Source organism: Rhincodon typus, chromosome 24 (genome assembly GCF_021869965.1).
Source record: "Rhincodon typus isolate 14 chromosome 24, sRhiTyp1.1, whole genome shotgun sequence".
NCBI classification, from domain to species: domain Eukaryota; kingdom Metazoa; phylum Chordata; class Chondrichthyes; order Orectolobiformes; family Rhincodontidae; genus Rhincodon; species Rhincodon typus.
The window spans coordinates 5986063-6005246 of record NC_063355.1 but is presented as its reverse complement, the minus strand read 5'-3'; the positions used below and the strand labels follow the sequence as shown (position 1 = coordinate 6005246).

At 41.9% G+C, this 19184-nt stretch overlaps 1 protein-coding gene across 1 annotated transcript in view; it reads right to left on the bottom strand.

Annotated features, from left to right (window-relative positions):
- Positions 1–19184, bottom strand: part of ppm1f (protein phosphatase, Mg2+/Mn2+ dependent, 1F) — a 75428-nt gene that overhangs the window by 18137 nt on the left and 38107 nt on the right. Inside the window, exon 3 of the mRNA XM_020527288.2 lies at positions 2226–2425. Within this exon, the coding sequence (XP_020382877.2) occupies positions 2226–2425 (200 nt within the window). The remainder of the gene's footprint in view (positions 1–2225; positions 2426–19184) is intronic.

Genomic DNA, 19184 nt, shown 5'->3' with positions numbered 1-19184 from the left:
AGAGAGAGCGAGAGAGAGAGCGAGAGAGAGAGCGAGAGAGAGAGCGAAGAATGGGTCTGAGACTATTTAAAAAAAATAAATAAGGGCAATTATGAAGATATGAAGCAAAGCTAACTAAAATAAATTGGCAAATCAGTTTAAAAGGACAGGCCAAGGCAGATGCAGTTGCAAACATTGGTGTTATCCACTCATGTGACATGCGCGTTGCTGGTTGGGCCAGCATTTGTTGCTTGTCACTAGTTGCCCTTGGGAAGGTCATGGGGAGTGCCTTCTTGAACCACCACAGTCCACGTGCCGTAGGTTGACTGACAATGCACTTAGGAAGGAATTCCAGGATTTTGATCCAGTGACAGTGAAGGAACGGGAATATATTTCGGAGTTGGGATGATGAGTGGCTTGGAAGGGAACTTGCAGGTGGTGGTATTCCCATGTATCTGCTACCTTTTCCTTCTAGATGGAAGGAGTCATGGGTTTGAAGGTGCCGTGTAAGGATGACGTAAGGGTTAGCATATATACAGAAGGTGGGTTGGCTAACATGAAGCAGAAAGTAGGTGTAAGTGAATCCTTTTTAGGTTTGAAAAATGTAACAAGTGGCTTGCCACAGGGATTAGTATTTGGACCTCAACGGTTATGATTTATATAAATGACTGAGATGGGGGTGAAAGGTATGGTTACTAAATTTGCTGACAGCACAAAAGGTTATGTGTGGCATGGTGGCTCAGTGGTTAGCACTGCTGCCTCATAGCACCAGAGACCCAGGCTCAATTCCACCGTCAGGTGACTGTCCATGTGGCGTTTACACTTCTCTCCATGTCTGCACAGGTTTCCTCCAGGTATCCTGGTTTCCTACCACAGTCCAGAGATGTGCAGGTTTGGTGGACTGATCATGCTGAATTGTCCATTGTGTCCAGGGATGTGCATGCGAGGCAGATTAGCCATGGAAAATGCAGGGTTATGGGGTGGATCTGGGTGAGATGCTGTTCAGATGATTGGTGTGGACTGGATGGGCCAAATGGCATACTTACGCACTGAGAATTCTATACGAAAAAAAGGTGTTCTTTCACAACTTGTTTCCTACGAAGAAGTTTGCAAAAATATTTATAGGTTAAGTGAGTGTTGTGGGGGGGGGGGGGGTGGAGGGGAGAGAAATTGGCAAATGGAATATTAGGTAGAAAATGTTGAATTGCCCATTTTGGCAGATAAAAATGAAAAAGAAAAGCATATTACCTCAATGTTGAGCAATTGCAGAGTTTAGATGCAGAGGAATCTGGGGATCCTCAGTCATGAACTGCAAAAGGTTAGTATGTACGTACAGCAAATAATTAGGAAAGTGAATAGAATGTTATAATTTATAATGATGGGAATGGAATACAAAAGCATGGAAGTCACAATTCAGTCAGAGCAATGATGAGACCATATCTTGTGTATTGTGCATGTTTTTAGTCACTTAAATTTAAAGGAAGGACACAAATGCATTGGAGACAGTTTGATGAAGCCGTACTAGACTAATAACTGGAATATGCAGGTTGTCCTATGAGGCAAGGCTAGGATTGTGTCTACTGGAGTTAAGAGCAAGGGATGCCTTCGTTGAAACATACAAAATTCTGAAGGGTCTTGACAACTGATGTGGACAGAATGTTGTTTCTTATAGGAGAATCTAGAACATGGGGGTGACTGTTTAAAAACTGGGGTCACTCACTAAAAACAAAGATTAGAATTTTTTGCCCCCCATCCCCAACGAAGAAGTTGTCTTTCAAACTCTGTCCCTATAAAAAAAGGTGGTGCAAGCAGTGTCATTGAATATTTTTAAGGTGGAATAGACAGACACTTGTTGAGTGAGGAGTTGAAAGGTTATCAAGGGTACATGGGAATATGGATTTGAGGTTACAATCAGACCAGCCATAATCTTATTTGAATGGTTGAGCAGGATGGAGGGGCCAAGTGACCTACTCCTGCTTCTGACTTGTGTATTCCAACAATTGCGATTCTGGGTGAGCCTCTAACTTCAGGATTTCCATATTAATCTGTCCTGCAATAAATCTTGACATTGCTATTTGTCTTAAAGGAGCAATTAAGGTGAATGCTGATTGTTCACAGTTAAAGAACAAAATCCAAACCTTTGTCACTCAATTTGGCACCCTGGCTGCAATCAGAAACTTTCAACTAATCAGCTTGGGCTTCAATTATATTCAATTCCCAATGAAGAGCCAATAGGACCAACGTACCTTAATGCCAAAGAGTGTGTTAAAATCAGGCAGTGTTACATGTCTGTCCTCCATCTTTCTGCGTGTGTTACGGATAGCATAACTGGAAACTTTTAAATACTGCTTTGGTAGTTGTGATAACTGCGGTTCTTTCATCCAATCAGAGCAGACTCCAAGAAATTTATTAAAGAATGATCGAGCCACTGATTCTCCTTCCAGTACTGTGGAAAACAAAAGGGAATAATTGCTAAATTAGACAAAATTTAACAAGCAAGCTAACTAACTGAAGGGTATAAAAGCAGCGAGGAGGAGTGAACAAAGAGTGGAGTGACTTCCCTCAAGGATTTAGGAGGAAAAAAAATTGTACAGACTGAGTTTAAGAGGTGACTTTACATTTTGGTCTTGATGAGTGTACGATGAAAAGCTTCGACTTCATGTTTCTTTTAGCAACATTTAAAATGTTTCCATTTTGCTGACCTCCACAAAACTTACTCCGTGATCAACAAGAGCCGAGCAAAGAAAGCACAGGTCAGAAAAATTCTCTAGACTATGAGTTCCTATTTGTTGCAACCACCTTTCCAAAGGCCTTCTGGAAATCTAAGTACAGTACATCAAGGAGTTCAATAGTATATGTTACAACTTCAAAGAATTCCAATGCATTTTAAACACAATTTCCTTTTCACAAAGCCATGCCAACTCTTCTTGATTACTTGGAGACTTTCCAAGTGCCATATTACAACCTCTTATGGTTGACAAAAGGAGGTTGACAAAAGGTGGGTAACTATAGCCCCGTTAGCTTAACTTCTGTAGTGGGGAAAAATGCTTGAATCTATCAAGGAAGAAATAGCAAGACAGATAGATAGAAACTGTCCCATCAGGCAGGCACAGCATGGGTTCATGAAAGGCAGGTCACATTTAACTAATTTGAGGACATTACGAGCACAATGGACAATGGGGAACCCATGGATGTGATTTATCTGGATTTCCAGAAGGCATTTGACAAGGTGCTACTCAAAAGGCTGCTGCATAAGATAAAAGGTGCACAGTATTACAGGTAATGTATTAGTATGGACAGAAGATTGCTTTCCATTTAGTTAACCAAAGAGTGGAGATGAATGGGTGTTTTTCTGGTTGGAAATCAGTGGCTAGTGGTGTGTCTCAGGAATCAGTGTTGGGACAGCAATTGTTTACAATTTACATAGACAATTTGGAGTTGGGGATCAAGTGTAGTGTGTCAAAGTTCACTGATGACATTAACATGAGTGATAGACCCAAGTGTTCAGAGGACATGGAAGTCAGAGGGAAATAGATAAGTTGTGAGTGGGCAAGGGTCTGGCAGTGGAGTACAATGCTGGTAAATGTGAGGTCATCCATTTTGTTAGGAATAACAGCAAAATGGACTATTATTTACATGGTGAACAACTGCAGCATGCTGCTGTGCAGAGGGACCTGGGTGTCCTCGTGCATGAATCACAAAGTTTGTTTGTAGGTGCAGCAGGTAATTAAGGTAAATGAAATATTTTCCTTCATTGCTAGAGGCATGCTAGAGTTTAAAAACGGAGGTTATGCTGCAACTGTACAGGGTGCTGGTGAGGCCACGCCTGGAGTATCATGTACAGCTCTGGTCTCCTTGAGAAAGGATGTACTGGCACTGGAGGGGGAGCTGAGAAGGTTCACTAGTTTGATTCCAGAGTTGAGAGGGTTGGCTTATGATGAGAAATTGAGTAGATTAGGACTATACTCCTTGAAATTTAAAAAAAGTGAGGGGGAAATCTTACAGAAACATAATTATGAAGGGAATAGAATAGATAGAAGCAGGGAGGCTGTTTCCACTGGAGGAAGCAGCTAGAACTGGGGTCATAGCCTCAAAATAAAGGGACAGCAGATTTAGGACTGAATTGAGGAAGAACTTCACCCAAAGGGTTGTGAATCTGTGGAATTCCCTGCCCAGTGAAGCAGTTAAGGCTACCTCGCTGAATTTTTAAAAGGAAAGGACTGACAGATTTGCAAACAGAAAGGAATTATGGGTTATGAGTGGGTGGGTATGTGAAGCTGAGTCCACTAAGAGAACAGCCACGATCCTATTGAATGGTGGAACTGGCTTGATGGGCCAGATGGCCTACTTCTGCTCCTATTTCTTATGTTGATTCTGACACCTTCCAATAACAAATGACAGTCAAACTGGCTTATATATTTTCCTACTTTCTGCTTCTTTCCCTTCTCAAACAGAGGGGTTATATTTGCTGCTTTCCACGCTAATGGAACATTTCCAGACTCGAAGTGTTTGAAAATTCACACCAACACATCCACTATGTCAGTGGACACATTTGCTAAGACCCTAAGATGACCCAGAAACTTATGAACCTGCAGCCACCAGCCCCCCCGGTTCTCAGTACCACTTCCCCGATGATCAGAATTTCAAAAGTTCCTGTGTCTTCAATCCTCTGATGTACTGCTATCTGTCAGAAGCAAAATATTTGTCGATTATCTGCATCATTTCTTTACTACCTTCACAGCTGTGATTCCCAATCTTTCCAGCATCATGGCACATTTGATGGAGTCAAACAATCCCACACCACATCCACTTTATTCAGCTAAAACGATGGGAATATTCATGCATGTGCGGTGGAGATCAGAAGCACAGATGTGGTACTCAGTAAAGTGGCCTTCCTTCCCAAAGTTTTGCAGCACATCAACATGCCATATCACACTGATTAAAAACCACTGACCATAAAAAGGCATAGGAGCTGAATTATGCCATTCAATCCATCAAATCTGCTCCAAAATTCAATCATGGCTGATAATTCTCAACCCCATTCTCCTACCTACTCTGTAATTCTCGATTCCCTTACAAACCAAGAACATATCTATCCCAGTCTTAAAGGCACTCAAAGCCTTTGCATAGAAGGCTACTAATGGAAACATCTTCTCCATGTCCACTCTATCCAGGCCTCTCAGTATTCTAAAAAATTTCAATCAGATCCTCCTACCCCACCACAATCCTTTTACACTCAATTGAATACAGATCCAGAGTTCTCAACTGCTCCTCACATGACAGACCCTTCATCCCTGGGATCATTCTTGTAAGCCTCCTCTGAACCCCCTCCAAAGTCAGCACATTCTTCCTTAGATACAGGCTTCAAAACTGCTCACAGTATTCTAAATGCAATCTTACCAGAACCTTATTCAGCCTCAGCCATACATCCCTGCTCTTGTATTCTAGCCCTCAAAAATGAATGCTAACATTGCATTTGCTTTTCTTTCTAACTGCCAACTGATCTGCATGCTAACCTTAAGGGAGTTCTAAATTAGGACTCCCAAGTCCCTTTGTGCTTCAGACTTCCAAAAAGTTTTCCCCCATTCAGAAAACAAACAAACAAACAAAGTCAGTCAATGCTCCTATTCTTCCTACCAAAGTCCATACCCTCACACTTACCCAGACTGTATTCCATCTGCCACTTCTTTGCCTACTCTCCTAGCCTATCCAAGTCCTCCTGGAGTCTACCCACTTCCTCAACACTACTTGTCCCTTCACCTATCTTTGTGCTATTTGCAAACTTAGCAACAATGCCCTCAGTTCCTTTGTCCAGATTATTAATGCATAACGTGAATAGTTGTGGTCCCAACACGGACTCCTGATCAGGAGGACCAACAGCTACTACATCTTTCCTTTTCAGAAATTCATAAGAAACACTTGCTAGCTGGCTTCCTTTCACACCTTAATTTGTCCAAGTAACCTTTTAATAATTCTGTTCTTTGTGTTTGACCAGTCATTTAAACTGCCACTCACATTTGTGCGATTGTTTTATTTCCTTATGTTTGATGCTCTCAACTTCTTCAGTTAACCATACATGGTGGAATTCAGAATTTTTTGTAGAAAATTTACTCGAGTATTCGAGGATATCCCACTTTAGATGCCTACCATCGTTTCTCCACATTTTAACTCGTGAAATACTGGCTGGCCATTCCACAAGAGAATATCCGTCCCTAGTTGCCCTTGAGAAAGTAGTGGTAAGCTGCCTTCTTAAACTGCTGCAGTCCACGTGCAGGAAGTAGACCTACAATGTCCTTAGGGAGGGAATTCCAGGATTTTGATCCAGTGACGGTGAAGGACCGGTGATGTATTTCCAAGACAGGATGGCGAGTGGCTTGGAGAGGAATTTGCAGGTGGTGGTGTTCCCATGTAATGGCTGTTCTTGTCCTTCTAGATTGAAATGATCATGGGTTGAAAAGGTGCTCTCTGAAGAACTTCGGTGAAATTCTTAAGTGCATTTTGCAGGTAATACACACTGCTAATACCAAGCACAAGTGGTAGTGGGAGTGGATTCTTGTGGATGTATTGCCAATCAAGCAGGATTGCTTTGCCCTGGATTGTGTCAAACATCTTGAGTGCTGTAGGAGCTGCACTCATCCAGGCATATTCCATCACTCCTGACTCATGGCTTGTAGATGGCAGACAGGTTCTGGGAAATCAGGAGGAGAGTTACTCACCACAGCACTCTTAGCCTGCTTTTGTAGCCACCGTACAGGTATTTCTTCTATAATGCGATAGTTGCATTCTTGTATGACGTCACGCTACAGAAAATCACCATAGAAAAATCACTATAGCTGTACAGCAGAAAGTCTGTGTTATTCAAACAGAATCTACTACTATTCAATCGCTTTACAGCCAATTTGTGTTAACAAAACACGCATCATAGCAGAACTACCTGTATTTGTATGGCGAGTCCAGTTGAGATTCTGGTCAATGGCAACCACAACCATTTGACAGCAGGAGATTCAGTGATGGCAATACCACTGAATGTTAAGGGGAAAGGGTTAGATTGTTTCTTACTGGAGATGGTCATTGCCTGACATTTGTGTGGCATGAATGATACTTAGCCCAAGCTTGGATACTGAGCAGATCCTGTTGCATTTGAACATTGACTGCTACAATACCTGGAGGAGTTGTGAATGGTGCTGTACATTGTGCATTCAATTAGCAAACATCCTCACTTCTGACTTTTTGATGGAGGGAACGTCATTGACAGAGCAGCTGACAGCTGGGTCTAGGACACTACCCTGAGGGACTCCTGCAGAGATGATGTTCTGGAGCGGAGATGACTGACCTCCAATAATCATAACCATCTTCCTATGTGCCAAATATGAGTCCACCAAACAGTTTGCCCTGATGGAACCGAAACTGGGCATCAGTGATCAGGTGCTGCTTGATAGCACCATTGATGACCTCTTCCATCTTTTTACTAATAACAGAGTCGACTGAAAGGGAAGTAATTGGCTGGGTTGGATTTGTCCTGGTTTGTGTGTTGAGGACTTCCACAATTTTCTACATTGTTGGGTAGACACCAATATTGTAACTGTATTGGAACAGCTTGGCTGGAGGACCAGCAAGTACTCAAGCACAAGTCTTCGGTACAATTGCTGGAATGTTGTCAGGGCCAATAGCCTTTGCAGTATCCAGTGCCTCCAAATCAATTCTTGATAACACAGTGAATCGAACTGGCGAAGACTGATATCCATGCTGCTGCAGACCACTGCATGAAGCCAAGATGGATCATTCATAGCACTTCTGGCTGAAGATTGCAGCAAATGCTTCAGCTCTATCTTTTGCATTGATGTACTGGGCTGTTCTAATATTGAGGATTAGGATTTTTGTGGAGCCTCCTCCTCCAGTGAGTTGGTTTAATTGTCCACCACCATGAACAATTGGATATGGCAGACTTGCAGAGCTTAAATCTGATCCATTGGTTGTTGGATTGCTTAGCTCTATCACTTACTGCTTATGCTGTTTGGCAGCTTCATCAGGTTGACACCGTATTTTGAAGGAATGCCTCGTGCTGCTCCTGGCATGTTCTCCTCACTCTCTGTTGAGTCATTTATGATGCTAATGATTGAGTTGGCAATATGCCAGGCCATAAGGTTGCAGATTGTGCTGAAGTGCAATTCTGCTGCAGTTGACGGCCCACGGTGCTTCATGAATCGCTATATCTGTTCTAAGTCTCTCCCATTTAACACAGTGATAGTGCCACACAATACAATGGAGGCCATTTTAAAATGTGAAGGAGGGACTTGGTCTCCTCAAAGACCGTGCAGTGGTCACTCTTACTGATACTGTCATGGACAGATGTATCTGCAGCCAGCAGATTGGTAAGGCTGAGGTCAAGTATATTTATTGATCTATCCTAGCCTAATAGCCCCATTCTCTTCAACTAGCTCAGCTCTCATGCCCACATAGTTGCCCTTATTTAAAATTTGAACTTTCAGTCTTCGATCCACCTCTTCTGCTTTTCAAACTGGATGTAATATTCAAATCATTATGATCATTGTCACCTCAGGGCACCTTTATTCTGCGGTAATTAATTCATCCAACAACATATGCTATGCTTCGAGTGCATAAATTGAATCATGTCTGCAACTAAATTTTGATTAGTTAATAAATAAAGCAATTACAGGGAACGTTTAGTTGCATTGCCATCTGAAAAAAGGTACAATATTCATTATCTCCAGTGATGGCAAATATGGAATTGATGAACAAAAATTGTGGCAAATGGAAGTTAGGAAGATTTGATCATTTAAGGAGATACCATCTTAGATGCTTCAGGTAAATACTTGCCAATTTATGCATCATTACCATACAGCAGTTCCTTCTGGTAAGGGAACGGTATGGAAAAGACTTGATGCCAAAATATTATATCCGTTTCTATTCCCCTATTTTAAACTAGCAGTTCTTCAGTATATGACTGTCCATCTGCAGGCAGACCTCCTATCCTTTGAACTTTATTACTGAGTTATTGTTATGCTATAAATTAAGGGAGAAAGGGAACTGCAGATCTGTTGATGTGAAAACAAACAGAAAAATACTTCCAATCAGGCAACTAACTTACCTCAAACATTGTATGAATAATCCTGCAAGTACACGTTTAATTGATTTGCAACACAGGATGGATATATTTAATCCTATAATACAGCTAACACCATGTAATTACAACAGCTACAGAATGTATCAATGAGCAAGTACTAATGTAAACCAGCAATCGTGAATTTCAAAAACTTGCCAATCTAAAAAGTGGGTGATTAAACAATCATGAGAACTAATACAATTGTTCCAAGTACTTAATAAAGTCCATTCAGCTGCTATCTTAGACTCTCTGGTGCTGATAAAGCAGTATGTTAGATTCATGCAGGAGATTGTCATACATGCCTATTCCGTAAGTGACACTATTATTGACTATCAAGTATCCTTCATCTTGAAAGCAGATATAGAATCGTTGAGTCACAGCACAGAGACGACCTTTTGGTTCAACTTGTCCATGCTGACCATGTATCCCAAATAAATCTAGTCCCATTTGCTAGCATTTGGGCCGTATCCTCGTAAGCCCTTCCTATTCAAATATCCATCCAGATGCCTTTTAAATTTTGTAATTGTATTAGTCTCCACCACTTCCTCTAGCAGCTCATTCCACACATGCATCGCCCTCTGCGAAACAGTTACCCTTTTTAAATTTTTCCCCTCTCACCTTAAACCTATGCCCTCTAGTTTTGGACTCATCCACCCTGGGGAAAAGACCTTGTCTATTTACCCTATCCATAACTCATGATTTTATAAACCTCTAAAAGGTCAATCCTCAGCCTCTGACGCTCCAGGGAAAATAGCCCCAGCCTATTCAGCCTCTCCCTATAACTCAAACCCTCTAACCCTGGTAATATTCTTGTAAGTCTTTTCTGCACCCTCTCAAGTTTAACAACAGCCTTCCTATAGCAGGAAGACCAGAATTGCATGCAGTATTTCAATAGTGGCCTAACCAATGTCCTGTACACCTGCAACATGACCTCCCAAATCCTATACTCAATGCACTGACCAATAATTGCAAGCGTACCAAATGCTGTCTTCACCATCCTATCTACCGGAAACTCCACCTTCAAGGAACTATGAATTTGCACTCCAAGATCTCCTTGTTCAGCAACAATCCCCAAGGCCTTACCATTAAAGTTGTATAAGACCTGCCCTGATATGAAAAAAAAAAAAAAAAGCAGCACCACACATTTATCTAAATTAAACTCCACCTGCCACTCCTCGGTCCATTGGCCTATCTGGTCAACATCCCATTGTACCGAGGTAATCTTCTTCACTGTCCAGTACACCTCCAATTTTGGGGTCATCTGCAAACTTACTAACAATACCTTCTACATTCACATCCAAATCATTTATAGAAGTGACAAAAAGCAGTGGACCCTGCACCGATCCTTGTTGGACACCACTGTTCGCAGGCCTCCAGTTTGAAAAGCAACCCTCCACCACCACCCTCTGTCTTCTACCTTTGAGCCAGTATCCAAATAGCTAGTTCTCCCTCTAATTCGTGTGATTTAACCTTCTTGAACATTTTACTGAAGTCCATGTAGATCACGTCCACCACTCTGCTCTCAATCTTCCTCTTCAAAAAACAACTCAGTCAAGTTAGTGAGACACAAATTTCTCCACATACAAAGCCATGTTGACTATCCCTAATCTGTCCTTGCCTGACCAGATAGATGTGAATCCTGTCCCTCAGGATTCCCTGCAACAACTTGCCCACCACCAATGTCAGGCTCACCAGCCTATGGTTCCCTGGCTTTTCCTTACCACCTTATATGACAATGAGTAGTTTATATTTCTTAAATCAGATCAATGATATAATGGAACATCCCCCTTCATGGAGGTACATACTAGATATGGGGACAAGCTATATTGTAAATCACAAAGGGGAAGCCATGGCCACCTATTGCGAGATAATGAATCCAGAAAATCAGCAAATGTTCTGGAAACCTTGGGTTGAATCCTGCCACAGCAGATGATGGAAATTTGAATTCAATAAAGGAATCTGGAATTAAGAATCTATTGATGACCACAAAATCCATTGCTGACTGTCAGGAGAAAAAAAAAAAAAAAACTGGTTCACTAATGTCCTTCAGAGAAGGAAGTCTGCATTCCTGACCTGTTCTGGCCTACATGCGAGTCCAGACCTACAGGTAATGTGGTTGACTCTTAACTGCCCTCTGAAATGGCCTAGCAAACCATTCAGTTGTATCAATCGCTATGAAGTCTCAAAAGAAATGAAAACAGACAGACTGCCGAACCAGCAACAATCTAGCTGGTCAATTCACAATTTGTTCCTTTCAATGCATACAGATCCCCTGATAATGTTCCCAAATCTTGAATCAATATTTGAACTTCGATATATAGTTGGAAAGTTTGGGACTGGAATTCCAGAATCCGGAGCCCATTGTGAAATTGTGAATTTTAGGATGTGAAAGGCGAAGTACCAAGATCCCTGAGCATTCTAAGTGTACTAGAGGTTACAAAACTAAGAGGCAAGGTCATGGAGAAAATGAGAAAAATGAATGAGAATTTTTGTAATTGATATATCGACAGGCTGACTTGATAGAAGTCAGCAAGACAATCTGAAATGTAAACAAAAGCACTGGAAACACTTAGCATATCAGGCTGCAACTGTTGAGATAGAAACTGAGAAAATGTTTTAGGTCAAATATTTTTGCATTATATTTAATCTCGTCACAATTTTTTTCCATTATAAATCATCCCTCTGGATGAATAGAACAAGATGAAAGTTAAGATGTATATATCAGATTTTTGGATGAGTTCAAGTTTACCCTGAAAGGTGGAACATCAGAAATGTATTGGTATAGTCAGTTTTAGAGCACAAAGACACTGAATGCATCAAACAGGAGATAAGCTATAGAAAAGGTGGCAAAAGGAAATATAATGAAACTGGCAGGCAGTGTTAGTAAGGGATAGATTATAGGGTTGGGAACTCAGTTCAGTGTCAAATAGGATTCTGATTGCAGTGTGTCCATCCACAGAGTGAGTGTCCCTTACCCAGTTCACACAATACTTCAGAGAAACTGTTAAAATCTAATAGACTAAACAAGTAAACTCCTGTCAAAGCACATTCTGCCAGAATATATGATACCCAGATAACTTCTCTACGATCAAATATGGTAATAGTGGACCTCCTGACTATTCACAGCAGATTAACATTCTGCTGATATCCAATGCCCTACCTCCCAATTCTGCTGAAGGCTTAGGATCACTGACTCAAAGCTTGATCCACGAGAACAAGCTATTATCCAATGTCTTATAACACTTTAAGACGACCCCAGATTATGGCAAGAAAATGCAGCAATTAAACCTTATTATTTATGCTAAGTTGCATGGGGGTAACATGCTGGAAATCAATTTCCATTATTTCTGGAGTTGTCACAAAAGTTAAAGATTTTTACAAGTATGCAGAATTCCCCAATTTGCCATTTCTTCAAATCCAGGTTGATAAAGTATGGATGAATGGTCCTGTGCTTGACAGGAATGACTATTCATTACAAATGAATAGATATAAGCTAAAGATAAACAATTACAAACTACTGACATATAACTTTACTAGTCAAAATTCTAACTCCATTATAAATCCCCAACAGACAGGCAGAAAAGAAACCAGTTACATAATCTCTGTTCACAAGGTTTGCTGAGATGGCCTTTTTGGATGGTCAGGATGTGCTACTCCCTGATTCTCCTCCTCCAGATACTTTCATTTGCTTGCAGAAGGTACAGTGCAGCTGGTTCCCACTTAGAAAGTCTCTGACTTATTGGTTAAGAACCACAGCTTACAGTTAACTATGGAGGGGAAATAAACTGGCTATATTCAGGCTTCATATTTTTTGTTTAAAATTGCAGACCAAACAGTTCCTTCCAGAGATTCAATGGCTCTCGACAATCTTGTGCATACCTCTAAAGATAATTAAGTCAATAGGCCGAGGAATTGCAGATGGACTTTAATTTGGATAAACACAAGGTATTGTATTTTGGTAAAACAAACAAAGGGCAAGGCAGACCTAGAGTGGCAACTCAGCGGTATATCGTCAAGATGATGGAGTTGCCCTTGGAGCCTCAACATTGATTCCAGAACTCATTAAGTCTCATGGCTTCAGGTTAAATGTGGGCAAGGAAACCTCCTGCTGATTACTATGTACCGTGCTCCCTCTGGTGATGAATCTGTACTCCATGTTGAACATCACTTGAAGGAAGCACGAGCATGGTAAGTACACAAAAATGTATTCTGGATGGGGAATTTCAATGTCAAGCACCAAGAGTGGCTCAGCAGCAGCACGACTGATTGAGCTGGTTGGGTCCTGAAGGATATAGTTGAGAGGGTGGGCCTGTGGCAAGTGGTGATGGAACCACCGAGAGAGAAAAACATACTTGACCTGCAAATGCATCTGTCCATGACAGCATCATTAAGAGTGACCACCACCCAGTCCTTCTGGGCATTATGTCCCACCTTCACAGTGAAAATACCCTCCAATCACGTTGTCTGGCACTATCACTGTGCTAAATAGGACAGACTTCAGACAAGTCTAGCAACTCAAGACTGGGCAATCATGAGGCACTGTGGGCCATCAATAGCAGCAGATTTGTACTCCAGCACAATCTGCAACCTCATGGCCCGGTATATTCTGTACTCAAATCCTACCCGGGAATCAACCCTGGCTAAACGGAGACTGCAAGAGAACATGCCAGGAACAGCACCAGGCATACCTAAATATGGGAGGTGTCAACCTTGTGTAGCCACCAAACAGGACTATATACATGCTAAAATAGCATAAGCAACACGGTGATAGACAGAGCTAAGTGATCCCCTAACCAACAGATCAGATCCAAGCTCTACAGTTCTACCACATCAGGTCGGGAATGGTGGTGTGTGTGCACACGTGCACGTGGCGGGGGCGCTCCACAAATATCCCCATTCTCAGTACTGGAAGAGCCCAAATACAACAGTGCAAAAGATAAGGTTAAAGCATTCACAAGCAAATCTTCAGCCAGAAGTGCCAAGTGGATGGTCCATCACTGCCTCTAACAGTGGTCAGTAGCATTACAGAAACCAGTCTTCAGCCAATCAATTTACTCCACATGATAAAGAAAAAGTTGGAGGCATGGATATTGCAAAGGCTACTGGCCCTTACAATCTTCCAGCAATAGTACCGAAGACTTGTGCTCCAAAACCTGCTGCTTCCCCTGCTTGTCCAATACAGTTACAATACTGGCATCCACCTGACAATGAAAAATTGCCCAGGCATGTCCTGTACACAACAGCAGGACAAATCCAACCCTGCTAATTACTGCCTCATTAGTCTACTCTCAGTCATTAGTAAAAAGAGATGGAAGGGGTTACGCAGCACTTGCTCAGAGACACTCCACTCCTAACCTCAACACAGCCATGGTTCAAACATGGACAAGAGAGCTGAATTCCAGAGGTGAGGCGAGGAGAGAGAGTGACAGCCCTTGACATGCATTTGACCAAGTGTGGCATCAAAGAGCCTGAGCAAAATTGGAATCAGTGTGTAGTGTGCATCGGGGAAAACTCTGCTGTTTGGAGTCATACCTGGCACATAGGAAGATGGTTGTGTTTGTTTGAGGTCAGTCATCTCAGTTCCAGCACATCTCTACAGGAGTTCCTCAGGGTAGTAACCTAGGTCCAACCACCTTCAGCTACTTCATAATGATCTTCCCTCCATCATAAAAGGTCAGAAGTGGAGATGTTTATGGAGATGCACGAGGCTCAGGATCATTTGCGACTTTGCAGATACATTTGAACATGGATTTGTTTTGTAACAAGATCTAGCCAATATCTAGGCTTGGATGGTCAAATGACAAGTAACATTCATGCCAGGACCATCAACAAGAGACAGACAGACAGACAGACAAACAAACAAACCACTGTCGCTTGATATTCAAAAGGCATTACCATCACTGAATCCCCCATTATCAACATCCTTGGCAATTACCATTGACCAGAAACTCAACTGGACCCGCCACTAAACATAACGGCTACAAGAGCCTGTCAGAAACTAGGAATACTGCAGCGAGAAATTCACATCCTGACTCACCAAAGCCTGTCTACCATGTACAAAGGTCGAAGTCAGGAGTGACATGGAATACTCCTCATTTGCCTGGATGGGTGCAGCTCCAACAACATTTAAGTAGTTTGACACCATCCTGGGCAAAGCACCGTATTTGATTTACACCACATCCACAAGCATCCACTTCCTCCACCAGTGCTCAGTAGCAGCAGTGCGGACTATCTACAGGATGCACTTCAAAAATCCAAAAATATCCTCAGATAACACTTTCCCAACCCATGACCCACTTCCATCTGGAAAGACAAGTTCTCATCCTAATTTGGAAATATATCACTATTCCTTCATTGTTGCCGGGTCAAAATCTTGGAATTCCCTCCTGAGCAGCATTGTGGGTTAACCCACGGTACATGGACTGTAGTGGTTCAAGAAAGCAGCTCACCACCTGCTCAAGGGCAACTAGGGACAGGCAATAAAAGCTGGCCAGCCAGCGATGCACACATCTCATAAAAGAATGATGAAGAAAAAAAATGCCTCAAGTGGTTAAATGTGTGCTGAAATTTATTCCTTTGTTAAATTTAGTAAGACTTTATGAAAAATTCCAAAATGTCCAAAGACATGCAGGTTTGGTGGATCAGTTATGCTAAATTGCCCGTACGGTTCAAGGGTATGCAGGTTAGGTGAATTAGCTATGGTAAATGTATGGTTACGGGGATAGTGTGGGGGTCTGTTTTGGTAGGATGCTCTTCAGAGTGCTGGTGCAGACTTGATGGGCTGAATGACCTCTTTCTGCACTGTGGGGATTCTACGATTAAAAGTTTTCTGGCCAACACCTTCTTTCTTTACATGCTGGAATTTCTGTGCCTCCCACAAGGAGCTGAATAGACATTAGATCAGTCATAAAATCGAACAAAAAAAAAAAAAAAATGGCGAAATTGCCTCAAGATGCTGAATGGTCTACTCTTAGTTCTGTACAGGACCTGACCTGAAAGAGATGCAGCTCTGAGATTTCACTCAATTATCAGGCTACATTTATGCATTTAACTCCTAGAACAAAACTATCTCCTTCTGACTTAGACGTAGCCGTTTTACCATTTATTCAAAATAATGCTAGCCTAGTTCAATAAAAGCAAAGTACTGCAGATGCTAGAGATTGGAAAAAAAAAATACTGGAGAAACTTATTAGGTCTGGCAGTATCTGTGCAACACGAAACAGAGTTAACATTGAGTCCAGTGTGATTCTTTGGAATTCTACATTCATGTTAGTATACTTAATATTGCCTGGAAGCATGAGAAAGATATTTCATTTTTGCTCAAACCATTCTGTTTCTTTTCAGCTGCAAGAAATACAACTATAAAGTAAAATTATGGTTAGTGTTGCAAGAAAAATAACTAGATCTATAATACTTGCACATAACTTGAGATTCACTAATTAAAATGCCCAAGAAACAGTATTTGAATAACGAAACCAGAATTTAGTTTGTTCCGTGCAAGTACATCTCTCACTTCTTTCCAGATTCTTTTTAAAAGTACATAATTCTTTTTGCCCATTCTTCAGCACTCACTCCCACCTGTACAACCCACAATCATGCTTTAAAAAAAAAAAGTTTTCTTCTGCTATCAGTAGTTTTGCAGCACTGTCCATCTCTAATTGGCCATGAAAAGGTAATGATCAGCTGCCTTTTTGAACCACTGCAGTCTATCTGGTGCAGGCACACCCACAATGCTAAGCTCTGGAGGTGGCTCTGGAGTTCTAGGTTTTTAACTCCAATTGTGAAGGGATGACAATATAGTTCTAAATCAGTGAAGGGCGGTTTAGAGCAGATCTCCAAGGTTGAGTGTCCATGAATTTCCTTTCCTTGTCTTTCTGAAAGACAGATTTTGGCTTTTTGAAGATGCTGCTGAAGGAACCTTGGGAAATTATTGCAGTTCATCTTGTAGATGGTACACATTGCTGTCATTGTGTTTCATGGTGGGGAGAATGAATGTTGGAAGTGCTACATAGGGTGACAACCAAGCAGTCGTCTTTTGTCCCTAACGGTGCTGAGCTTCTTTATATAGTGTTGGAGGTGCATTCAACCAGGCAAGTGGAGAAATGCTTGGTAGACAAACAGGAGGCTGGAAAAACACAGCAAGCCAGGTATTATCCCCTCTTCAGGACTAGCTAGCTTGAAGTGATTTTTCCAGCCTCCTGTTTATCTACCTTGGATTCCAGCATCTGCAGTTTTTTTTGTCTCTAAGTGGAGAATGCTTCATCACACGACCAATTTGTGCACTGGGAACGTTGGACAGGCTTGGTGAGTAAGAAAGGGAGTTACTTATAGAATTCCCAGCCTTTGACTTGCCCTCTTAGCCACAGAAATAATGCGAATAATTTTTCAATACAGGAAAAATTTTAATAGACAATTTAAAGTCCACCTGATATGAACATCAGAGCGTAGAATATAAAACGATTCTAATTTCGTACCAAATGATATGATGGATATAGCAGATAACACGGTGTACACAAACAACATTATTTGTTTTGATTTAATTGCACTCCAAAATGACATTTCAAAATGAACCTTGCAATTAAAATAATTTATTAGAAGGCATTTGAAATAATCTGATTGACAAAATGCTTTCAAAGTGTAGCCAATAACCTCAAAAAGATTTGGATGCATTGAAGACCGTCAAAATACAAGTCTGTCAATCCATGGTAAAGGTAGTTATGTATGGGGTCCTAGAGCGTAATGACTTATCAGGATTGTCGATAGGTGTAAATGAATGCCCAACTGTTACTACTTATTTCACTTTTGAAGTGTATCTGGTCATCCTTTTGACAATAGTCCTAATAGTTAGGAGCAATGGGATATGATTAAAGTTTAATTAGTTTCACATGTTTTGCACAGTGTCCAATACATTATGAACATTCGTAACATAACATTTGTGTGCATAACATAGCTCCTTGATGCCATACTATCGAATGCTGGCTTGATGTTAAGGGCAGTTACTCAACTCTGGAATTGTTAGTCCATGTTTGGATCAAAGCCATAATGGAGGGGTGCAGCTTGATGCTCCTGGCAGAAACCAGAGTAAAGTATTGGTGAACTGGGGGTTTATTAGTACGTATGTGCTGTGAACCAGGATGGTTGATATCTTCAATTATCAGCAAAGTGATGGAAGATCAACATATGGGGCAGTAATTAGCTACCTTGGATGAGAGCAACTTTTTGTAGACAAGATACACTTGGGCAATTTTCCCTCACATTGTTGGCTAGATGCTACTAGTTTAGTACAGCTTGGCTCAGGGTGCAATTAGTTCACGACTTCAGTACTATTACCCGAATGTTGTCAGGGCCCACAACCTTTGCTACATCTCAATCCTAATCTTTTTCTTGATGTCCCATGGAGTGAATCAAACATCAAGAAGAATCTGAGATAGTAGGAACTGCAGATGCTGGAGAATCTGAGACAAGGTGCAGGGCTGGATGAACACAGCAGGCCAAGCAGCAGCATAGGAGCAGAAAGGCTGACGTTTCGGGCCTAGACCCTTCTTCAGAAATGGGGGAGGGGAAGGGGGTTCTGAAATAAATAGGGAGAGAGGGGGAGGTGGATAGATGATGGATAGAGGAGAGGATAGGTGGAGAGGAGACAGGCAGGTCGAAGAGGCGGGGATGGAGCCAGTAAAGTGTAGGTGGGGAGTTAGGGAGGAGATAGCTCAGTCCAGGGAGGACGGACAGGTCAAGGTGGGGGGGGATGAGGTTAGTAGGTAGGAGATGGGGGTGGGGCTTGAGGTGGGAGGAGGGGATAGTTGGGAGGAAGAACAGGTTAGGGAGGCAGGGACGAGCTGGACTGGTTTTGGGATGCGGTAGGGGGAGGGGAGATTTTGAAGCTTGTGAAATCCACATTGATACCATTGGGCTGCAGGGTTCCCAGATGGAATAGGAGTTGCTGTTCCTGCAACCTTCGGGTGGCATCGTTGTGGCACTGCAGGAGGCCCAGGATGGACATATCGTCTGAGGAATGGGAGGGGGAGTTGAAATGGTTCGCGACTGGGAGGTGCAGTTGTTTATTGCGAGCCAAGCATAGGTG